Source organism: Diaphorina citri, unplaced genomic scaffold (genome assembly GCF_000475195.1).
Source record: "Diaphorina citri unplaced genomic scaffold, Diaci psyllid genome assembly version 1.1 scaffold378, whole genome shotgun sequence".
NCBI classification, from domain to species: Eukaryota; Metazoa; Arthropoda; class Insecta; order Hemiptera; family Psyllidae; genus Diaphorina; species Diaphorina citri.
In genome coordinates, this window is record NW_007377813.1 from 35,810 (window position 1) to 46,822 (window position 11,013).

At 39.9% G+C, this 11,013-nt stretch overlaps 1 protein-coding gene and 1 long non-coding RNA gene across 2 annotated transcripts; both read left to right on the forward strand.

Annotated features, from left to right (window-relative positions):
* Window positions 1-4: 4 nt before the first annotated feature.
* Window positions 5-2,525, forward strand: LOC103508209 (polyhomeotic-like protein 2). The gene is made up of 4 exons (XM_008472739.2): window positions 5-146; window positions 747-904; window positions 1,392-1,551; window positions 2,437-2,525. Exons 1-4 carry the CDS (start codon window positions 89-91, stop codon window positions 2,523-2,525), a joined length of 465 nt encoding a protein of 154 aa, XP_008470961.1. The 5' UTR covers window positions 5-88.
* Window positions 2,526-5,375: 2,850 nt separating this feature from the next.
* On the forward strand, window positions 5,376-7,091 carry LOC113466988. The gene is made up of 2 exons (XR_003391216.1): window positions 5,376-6,640; window positions 6,785-7,091. It is a non-coding gene; the product is annotated as an uncharacterized LOC113466988 (long non-coding RNA).
* The last annotated feature ends 3,922 nt before the right edge of the window (window positions 7,092-11,013 follow it).

Here is an 11,013-nt window from a genome sequence, read left to right on the forward strand (position 1 = left end):
GCAGCAACAACAGCAGCAACAAGTCCCCACGCAACATCAGTCTCATAGTGTGGCGGTATCTCTTCCACCTAGCTCCATAACACACACTATGACCCCACCTACACCCCTACCACCACCCCCGCCCCCGCCAGTCAGTACCAACCATGGTAAGTAAATCGAATTATTAATAACAAAATAATTTTGAAAAGCGCAATATAGTTTTCAAAAGCATAAAAAATCCGTTTCAAATGTATGAAATAGTTTTCAAAAGTATAAAATCATTTTCAAATGTATGAAATAGTTTTCAAAAGTATAAATAAAATCATTTTCAAATGTATGCAATAGTTTTCAAAAGCATAAAAAAATCTGTTTCAAATGTATGAAATAGTTTTCAAAAGGATAAATAAAATCATTTTCAAAATAATGTATGAAATAGTTTTCAAAAGCATAAAAAAATCTGTTTCAAATGTATGAAATAGTTTTCAAAAGGATGAATAAAATCATTTTCAAATGGATGAAATAGTTTTCAAAAGTATAAATATAATATTCAAATGGATGAAATAATATCGAAGAGCGTGAAAATAATTTTTAAAAGCAAAAAATGTTTCAAAAGTATAAAATTAAGTTACAAAGCTTTTAAGTATGCTTAACACAGTTGAAATTTCCTTCCTTTTTCCCAACAGTTCCTAGTATCATCCTAACAGTATAAATAAGGTAGGTATACAATACACATTCTATTCTAATTGTATTCTGGTTTTGATTTTCAGGTACTCTGGAACCTTCACACAATGTTTCTGAACAGACTGCTCCCGTTCCTCCTCCTCCTCCTTCATCTCAGCCACAACAACACTCAATGCCATCTCTATCTGAAGATGTAGAAAGCAATAACACGGCTTCTTCTGTTAGTAGTAATACTAATACTAAGGTAAGATTACCTGTAGAAGTTATAATGGTATTATTTGAATGGCTAAGAGGCAGAGCGGACCAAGGCGAAAAAGGCGTTTTGAGATGAATGGAGTTAAAGTTTAAATGGAGATAGCCATTTTGTTTTCACTGTCATTTCAATACAACGTAAAGTGAAGTTAGCAACCAATTTTAAAATAAGGAAAGTGAAAATGGATCTTTTCGCGCTCTTTAAAACGATATACATTATACAATACTCGAAAGTTGATTTTTCTACTTGGTCCGCTCTGCCTCTTTTTTACCCATTCAATTGTTTATAGGTACCTATGTATAAGTAAGTAAAGTATTATTTTGTAACAGCATGTTATTGGGTGTAAGAATTAATGAGATATTTGGAAAGTCCTACAATGCTGCAGTGGGTACCAAACGGCATTTATATAGCTTTCTTTGAAATGCAGCCCCTGTTGTTAACCACCTCTGTTCTATTAATTTTTATTCTATAATTCCAGGATAAACCTATCACAACGCAGGCAACACTGCCAAAAACCACAGCCCTGGTTAAACCCCAAATCCTCACCCATGTTATCGAAGGCTTTGTGATTCAGGAATCCGATCAACCGTTCCCAGTCAATAGAGGAGCTTGCTTTGATCTCATTCGTGAAGATATCGGTAAGTACAGTCTACTTTCGACAGTTGAAACCTTCGATAGTTCATACCTTTCTCTAATTCAAACTAGCCATTGGCCCATTAGGAATACTCTCCATAGTTTGAAAATATACCTACAATACATTTTGACACATTCGTTAAATCAAAGTAAAAAATACGTTGAAGGACCGGGGAAAACACGCTACAATTCGAAGTTGCTTTCTTATTATTTTAAAAGATGAGTGTGTTCCACCGCCGTTTTTATTTCGTAGCAATGAAACGACTGCCACATTAGACCCATGTGGTCTGTGTTGTAGCATGCCCAACTCGTAATATGTACCTCATCAGATGGGTGATAAGAGACACACCACCCAACCACTAAATTTTTCTTTCACTGTGAGCCCTAAGATATTTCACCAGGAAGGTCTGCCCCTGGACTTTGTGAGTCTCTTATATGGTTTGAATGAATTTTTAAAAGACGAGTGTTTCACTGCCGTTTTTTTTTCGTAGCAATGCGTAGCAATTTCTTATTATTCTAATTGGACGCTTGTGGTCTGTGTCGTAGCATGCCCATCCCGTAGTATGCCTCTCATCAGATGGGCGAGAAGAGACACAACCTTCCCATTTAGGTGCTGGGTCAACACGAGAACACCAGAAAGTAACCCGTTGAAATATTTGCAATCGAAAAACGAGTATAATCAATTTAGGTGCTGGGTCAACACAACACCAGAAAGTAACCCGTTGAAATATTTGCAATCGAAAATCGAGTTCAAATTTTTGTCGATGGTGGGATTCGAAACCGGGACCTTCTGCATGGCAAGCAAGTGCATTACCACTGGGCTAACCGTGACCCCTACAATAAATATCCCTATAAAGAAACTTTTCATTTTACACTTTTCATCATCCTAGGTACAGATGATGGGGCACCCCTGGCTAAGAAGCTTCACACTCTCAATAGTTTGAAAATACATTTTGACACATTCGTTAAATTAAAGTAAAAAATATGTTGAAGGACCGGGGAAAACACGCTACAATTCAAAGTTGCTTTCTTATTATTTTAAAAGATGAGTGTGTTCCACCCGTTTTTATTTCGTAGCAATGAAACAACTGCCACATTAGACCCATGTGGTCTGTGTCGTAGATTGCCCATCCCGTAATATGTACCTCATCAGATGGGTGATAAGAGACACACCACCCAACCACTAAATTTTTCTTTCACTGTGAGCCCTAAGATATTTCATAAAAATAAAATGGCTGATCTAAACCAAATGCCAAACCGTCGAGTTAAAACGTAGACCTTCACTTTGTTCGGTCAACAATAAACTCACCATCAGGCTCCAGACAATCTTCCAAATCACAAAACTCGAACTTCTCGTTCTTCTTCTTTTTCTTGGTCGCGGGTTGTGGAGTGAGCGATGAGCTATCGCCGCGTACACTACTTCCCCCCGGTGAATTAGAGGGAGCTGTGCGGGGTTTGCGCTGTCGAGGTTTGGCGGGGGAGGAGGTGTTGCTACCGACGGATTTACGAGGGTCCCCTGCCTTGGTTGGTTTGGCCGGGGAAGAGATGTTGGGACCGCCAGATTTTCGCGCCTCGCCTGATTTGGTCGTGGGAGCTTTGGGTGTTTTCGGGCCTTTTCCCGCCCTTTCCCGGAAGTTCGAACTGCTTCTTTCCCGGCTCTCCGAAAGTGTCGTATTGTTTCTTTCCCGGCTCTCCAAAAGTGTCGTATTGTTTCTTTCCCGGCTCTAGGTAGGTCTCCCATTGTTTCTTTCCCGGCTCTAGGTAGGTCTCATGCTGATTCTTTCCCGGTTCTAGGTAGGTCTCCCACTGTTTCTTTCCCGGCTCTCCGTAAGAGTCAAACTGTTTTATTGAGGAATATTTTGGTCCTGTTTTTCCAGTTTCGGTCTGTTTGTGCTTTCTCGGGCCGGACTCTTCGTAGAATGGAACATACGCTGCTTATCCTGCCAGAATGAGATTGAAAAGTTCGTTTACTCCCGCAGTCTAAACAAGGTCTTGTATATTTCATAGGTCAAGTCCCGGGCCGCACTCTTCGTAAGTTTCATTTGGTCCGACCATGTGGTGTATGTCTTCAATCCGTTCCGTACCACCTGAAAATAGATTAGAACGAAACAAAATGGAATAGAACATATGCTGTTTATCCTGCCAGAATGAGATTGAAAAGTTCGTTTACTCCCGCAGTCTAAACAAGGTCTTGTATATTTCATAGGTCAAGTATAGACACATGTGTTCAAACTTTAAAATCTCGTTTAATTTATAAATTTAAAAAAAAATTGAAATATTGGAAGAAGAAGGGTGGATAATTGGATACTTTTGTATGTATTTACACGCTACAAGGCCATCCGTGGAAAAATTGGAAGATGAATATTGTTGTTGTTGTTGTTGTTGTTGTAGCGGCTTTAGCTTTCGCCGAATGGTGTTGGCAGAGTAAAGAAAAGACATCTTTTTGTATCCTTCCCGCCCTTTCCCGGAAATTCGAACTGCTTCTTTCCCGGCTCTCCGAAAGTGTCATATTGTTTCTTTCCCGGCTCTCCAAAAGTGTCGTATTGCTTCTTTCCCGGCTCTAGGTAGGTCTCCCATTGTTTCTTTCCCGGCTCTACTGCCCCGAGGCAAAATCTTTACACATAGGCCGTTGTTCTTCTGAAATTTTACTCGAATCTTCACGAAGTTTACCTGACGATTCGTTGGATTGATTAGTGGAAGTCGAGTTGGTTGGGTTAGCACTGAGTTGTATAGGAGGGGGGTAGTCGTCTGAACCTCGAGATGAAGCGTAGGACGACGTGGGTGATGTACCCTGATGAAACAGAAACAAAAAGGGTTAAAATTAACCTTGGATTAACACAATCTGATTAACCCGTAGAAGCAGAACTCAAAATGGTTCGTTATATGAGCCTAGCTCTTACAAGGCAGACGCGCTACCTTGCAAGCTAACTAGGCTGACTGTGTGCTGGGTTTTGTCATCATCATTGGTTAACAGCCATTAGGCTGGTTTGCTGCAGTACGCCATGTTTCCCTGTCTTCTGCCTTCCTCTTGAGATCGTACCCGCCACCTGTCAGTACAGCTTGAACGGAGTCACTCAGGTTAAGCTACTTCGCGCGTGGTTGGTATCTGGCCTCCTCCAGTCGAAATTGCACAAATTGTGTACGTTTTTTTTACCGCCTCCTGTCAGCACAGCTTAGACGGAGTCACTCAGGTTAAGCTACTTCGCGCGTGGTTGGTATCTGGCCTCCTCCAGTCGAAATTGCACAAATTGTGTACGTTTTTTTTTTTTGGAATGCGAAGCGTAAAGGTCCCTGCTCAAATAACACATTCACTATAACACTGCCAATACGATGAAGTTACTTCCCAGCCATTGTTCTTTAACATAGAACCTGGTACCTTGTTTATCCTGCTCCCGCCTTGCCCATAGATCACTCAAGTGGAACGCGAAGCGTAAAGGTCCCTGCTCAAATAACACATTCACTATAACACTGCCAATACAATGAAGTTACTTCCCAGCCATTGTTCTTTAACATAGAACCTGGTACCTTGTTTATCCTGCTCCCGCCTTGCCCATAGATCACTCAAGTTGAACAACGTTCCGCGCGGTTGATGTCCGGATGGGTGACCATTTGGCGTTCCAACCAGCGGCGATAGCACGTTGAATGCCCGAGTTCCGCATGGCTGATCACTCAAGTTAAGCAACATTGCGCACGGTTGGTATCTGGACGGGTGACCACTTGGGTAATCGCGTGGTTTTTCTCAGGCCTTGGGATTTTAGTAAGCAAGATTAACAAGGCTTGGTCTATTGTTACAGCCTGTTCACACTGCACGAATTTTTCTTCGTATTGCGCACGGTTGGTATCTGGACGGGTGACCACTTGGGTAATCGCGTGGTATTTCTCAGGCCTTGGGATTTTAGTAAGCAAGATTAACAAGGCTTGGTCTATTGTTACAGCCTGTTCACACTGCACGAATTTTTCTTCGTTGGCAATGTTAACACAATGATTCATTTGTATACGCTTCGAGGTCGCCTCACGAAAAAACAATCATTTCGTGCAGTATGAACGGGCTACTCTGTAGATTTGTACATAATTCAAATGCATTTTCCCCCCTCTCCTTTTTCTGTACATAACAGTTTCTTTCCTTTCTTTTTAACTTAATAATAATTTTTTACTCGACTGAACATTTAAAAGACTTATGTATTTAATTTTATTTAATGTTTTTAATTCTAATTTATGTATTTAATTCTGATTTATGTATTTAATTTTTAATCCTATTTATTTTATGTTGTGACGTGAATCATTAGCATATTTTAGGTGGATTTTGGTTCAAATAGGTAATACATATTACCTAGGTTTTTCTTTTTTAGTTTCGGACTCAGATCGGATGATTTTGGGTTCACGGACGCAAATGGTGTGTGTCCATAAAGTGATGATGGTGTGTGTTACTAAAAATTTCTGTCCCTGCTAAAACTTGTTTTCTTCATTTTATGAAGAGGTTTGATAGAGGGAACTGTAACTGCTAAGATCTTATCGTCCCGAAATCGAATATGGCAGGATAGGAGAAAGTCAGCCGTTTCGAGAACGAAATTTATCTGTTTGGGATAAAATCCGTCCCGGACGGGAATCGAACTCGCGACCCAGCGCTTACAAGGCGTTATCATCCAAGCTAACTAAGCTTAAACCTAAATTTTAAGTAAGAGTTCCAAGAAAAATTTGCCTGTAAACTTGTTTGTAAACTTAGTTCCCCTTTCCTTTGTGTAAATATTTTTTTTTCCTTATTTATTTTAGGTTTATATGTTGTATATTCAAACTTCAAATCAATAGTAACAATTTTCAATAATTTTCTGAATAAAAATTATTAATAAAAGATCGATTCCAACGTAAAAAGTTCTAAAAATCCAAATTCAAAACTCCGAAAAAGTAACTTCAAAAAGGCCAACTGGTCTTTTGCGAAAGCTCAAAACTCTATTTCGTGTTAATATAGGCGCTTCGAACTCTTGACGTTCGCGCGCCTCCTGGCACGCTTGATATAACCTGCCTGCTGCCTCGGTGGTGTAGTGGTCAAGACGCTCGCCTGGTAAACAGGAGGGCGTGGGTTCAATCCCAGCCGAGGTATGGAATCCTCAATATAATTTGAGAATTTGACCACAATAATAGTAGTAGCCTACTGCTGGAGTAAAGGGACTTTTCAGTCCTATTTAGTGGTCAAGGCGCTCGCCTGGTAAACAGGAGGGCGTGGGTTCAATCCCAGCCGAGGTATGGAATTTTATCCTCAATATTTGAGAATTTGACCACTGTATAATAGTAGTAGCCTACTGCTGGAGTAAAGGGACTTATCAGTCCTATGCGAGCAGTATAATTAAGCACTATTATTATTATTATTTGTGGAACTCCAGAACTCCGAATAGTATTAAATTTTTGTAGTAATTTATTGTGTAAACTTTCCCCTCTTAGATTTTGTCTGTCGTTTTGTTCAAATTGTCTTCTATGAATTTTATATCTTTTCTCCCATTTTTTCTACTCAAATAAAACCGATTTCATATTTATTAAAATCGTATTTAAATGCTTGTAGTTTTTTTTTTTTTTTTTGTCTGTGGACGCACACTAAGAAAGAAAGTCGGTAATTTTAATGGTAATTTTTATTTTACAAGTATGAAACAATTCTCCAAATGAAAATGAAAATAAATCTGTACTTGAAATACGGGGTGCCTCGTGAGGCCAATTCAGTAGCTAGCTATATCGAGTAGCGACCAGTGGCGGCATTTCTAGTGTGAAGAGAAGAGATAAGTCATAAATGAGAAGTGATTGCAAAGGCGGGAATTAGTAGTGTTACGATAGCCACAAAAGTTGTGAAAAAGCTTTCTACTTTACCACAATGGAGGAGTTGCAGTCGGGAAAATATTATTAATTAAAGGTTGATTCCTACGTAAAAAGTTGTGAAAAATCGAAATATGAGGTCAAAACTCCGAAAAAATAACTTTACAAGGTCGAAAATTCAATTTTTAATTGCCGTTCAATGAAAAAGTTCAAAGAGTTGTGACGTCAGATTTCACGTCAAAATGCGCAGAAACGCTTGCGCACAAACAAACGAAGCATGAATGATGACGTCATCGCCTACGGGAGCGTATGCCGTGACGTCAAACTTCACGATTTACCGGTATTTTTTAAATCCTATGACGTCATCGCCTACGGGAGCGTATGTCGTGACGTCAAACTTCACGATTTACCGGTATTTTTTAAATCGATTTATCTCGATATCTAGAAGTCGTAGAAGAAAAAGTAAAATTCCGTTGGTCCTCATTTTTCCTGCTCTATGACTTTGAAACATCACCCAAGTAAGCGCATGATAAATGAGAAGTGATTGCAAAGGCGGGAATTAGTAATGTTACGATAGCCACAAAAGTTGTGAAAAAGCTTTCTACTTTACCACAATTACATGATTTTTTTTTCTCTCTCAATGGAAATACGAATTTTTCGTTGGTGATCATCGAACCCCGGAACCTTCTGCATGGCAAGCAAGCGCGCACTGGGCTGACTGTGTGTTTTTAACATGATTTTTTTTTCTCTCAATCGAAATACGAATTTTTCGTTGGTGATCATCGAACCCCGGAACCTTCTGCATGGCAAGCAAGCGCGCACTGGGCTGACTGTGTGTTTTTATTTATTTATTAATTTGCCAAAAGGTTTGATAGAGGGAATTGTGAACACGCAGGTCTTATCGTCCTGAAATCGAAAGTAGATAAGATAGGAGAAAGCCAACCGTTTCGAGAACGAACCTTATCCGTTTAGGATAAAATCCGCCCCGGGCGGGAATCGAACGCGGAGCGCTTACAATGATGATGATGATGTCAGCTTTTCATGCTGTTATTTTACTGGTAATATAAGCACGCAAACTCAAAATGGTTCGTTATATGAGCCTAGCTCTTACAAGGCAGACGCGCCACCAACCAAGCTAACTAGGCTGACTGTGTTAGTGATGTGTCTCATGAAACTGTTCCGAAATGCGGTTTCGAAACCGAGAATACGGATCCGGTTTCATGAAACCGCTGAGTTAAAGTTTCGAAACTTGAATTACGACACCCTATGAAATCTCAGACTCACAACTCTAGTACTCTAGTAAAGACAGAAGCGCAAGCGCACTACAAACTATGTCGATACTTACTGAAACTGAAACCTAGGTTTCAGTTTCAGCTCCCTGGGAGCTCCCTGCTTAAGTCTGCTTCGTTACGTAACGGACCCGAAAGTTTCAGGTTTCAGTTTCGAAACTCAGATTCGAAACTTGGGATCCGGAGCCCTGAAAAGTTTCATTTTTCCCATCACTAGACTGTGTGCTGGGTTTTGATTTTCATATAAATCCACGGGATAGACAGAGCAGGCCTAACTAGACTGACTGTGTGTTGGGTTTTGATTTTCATATAAATCCACGGGATAGACAGAGCAGTGAGGTTACTGCAGTGTCTTCATTCGCCTCAGTGTCCATTTTCTGCAACAAAAACAGATTTATGGTAAAACAAATTTTTGCATGCATTCTGTTTTTTTTTTTTTTTTTTTTTTTTTTTTAAGGGTTTTATACACTCCACACATATGTCTTCAGCAATCTTTTTCTTATGTTCAAATCTATACTTCGGGATGTAAACAACTAGGCTGACTGTGTGTTGGGTTTTGATTTTCATATAAATCCACGGGATAGACAGAGAAGTGATGTTACTGCAGTGTCCTCATTCGCCTCAGTGTCCATTTTCTGAAACAAAAACAGATTTATGGTAAAACAAATTTTTGCATGCATTCTGTTTTTTTTTTTTTTTTTTTTTTTTTAAGAGGTTTGACAGACAAATATGTCATGTTCAACATCGAAATAGCTTGTTCCACACTGAGTGATGTCATGTTTAACATCAAAAACGTTATTTATGTTTAACACTTACGTCTTTATCCAAGTGTCGTATGAAGGTAAGCAGGTCGCTAAGCTCCGGTATATGTATTTCTAGCAGGAGACCCTTGTTTAACAATTCGACGCCGGTGGCTGAAGCAGACGCACTACCAACTAAGCTAACTAGGCTGGCATGCATTCTGTTTAATTTAAACGTACTTGTGACAATCGAGTATGCTATTTGGCCATTTTATCTTATCCTTGTAAATGGCCCATATCATCATTATCCAACACATTCCTAATTCCTAGCATGTTCCAGGGAGAAATCAGGACCCTAGTCTCATAGAAAACAACCAGACTCTTAGAGATGAAGATGAACAGCACAAGCACACAGCACAGCACGAGATAGAGCTCATATTAAAAATCATTATACTTACCGATGTCATGATAGAATTGCAACAGTAAGTGCACACATAGGGATCATCCTCAATTCGACGCCGGTGGCTTTCACCTCCTCTGCGTTGATATTGGCCGCGGCCATGGATTGCAGCGCGTCGTTATCTATACGCGGGATCAGCGTCGATTTGCGCTTGTGTTTGCGTTGCTTGGAGATCAGGCTGTCGCCCGCCGTGCGTGAAGAACTGGCGTTACCTGAAGGGAAACAATATTTAATTTGAATTTGGATCGTTCCCAAGAAGAACAACAATATTAAAATTTGAATTGTTGCCTATGTTATTTTCGTTACTCTTCAGGAGAGACATTTTAATACAGTAATGTGGAAATTTATCCCAGAATTATGTTTTTTTACACATAGGCCCTTTTACATGAAACTCTCACTTACTTTGCATGCAAAAATACCCTGCCCCGAGGCAAAATCTTTACACATAGGCCGTTGTTCTTCTGAAATTTTACTCGAATCTTCACGAAGTTTACCTGACGATTCTAGGCTGTCGCCCGCCGTGCGTGAAGAACTGGCGTTACCTGAGGGGAAACAATATTTGAATTTGAATCCTTCCCAAGAAGAACAGCGAATGTTATTTTCGTTACTCTTCAGGAGAGACATTTTAATACAGTACTGTGGAAATTTATCCCAGAATTGTTTTTTTTTTTTTTTTTTTTTTTTTTTTTACACATAGGCAGAAGTCGGGTTGGTTGGGTTAGCACTGAGTTGTATAGGAGGGGGGTAGTCGTCTGAACCTCGAGATGAAGCATAGGAAGACGTGGGTGATGTACCCTGATGAAACAGAAACAAAAAGGGTTAAAATTAACCTTGGATTAACACAATCTGATTAACCCGTAGAAGCACCCATACCTCGGCTGGGATTGAACCCACGCCCTCCTGTTTACCAGGCGAGCGCCTAGACCACTACACCACCGAGGTAGGTACTACTATTATTGTGGTCAAATTCTCAAATTTACTATTATTGTGGGCTTTTTGTGTAAAAAATAATAGTGCTTAATAATAATAGTGCTTATTTATACTGCTCGCATAGGACTGAAAAGTCCCTTTACTCCAGCAGTAGGCTACTACTAATTATGTATAATAGACTCTTGAGTGGAAGGCAACCACTAGGCGAGGTTAACGCCGGAGGCGTTCTCTACCACCTAACCCTTAGAG

Excerpts from the sequence above, each read along its gene's own strand:
- LOC103508209 (XM_008472739.2), top strand. The coding sequence starts at position 89 with ATGACCCCACCTACACCCCTACCACCACCCCCGCCCCCGCCAGTCAGT. Across the intron at positions 905-1,391 it reads GTAGTAATACTAATACTAAG|GATAAACCTATCACAACGCA; the intron begins GTAAGATTACCT and ends CTATAATTCCAG. Across the intron at positions 1,552-2,436 it reads TCTCATTCGTGAAGATATCG|GTACAGATGATGGGGCACCC; the intron begins GTAAGTACAGTC and ends TCATCATCCTAG.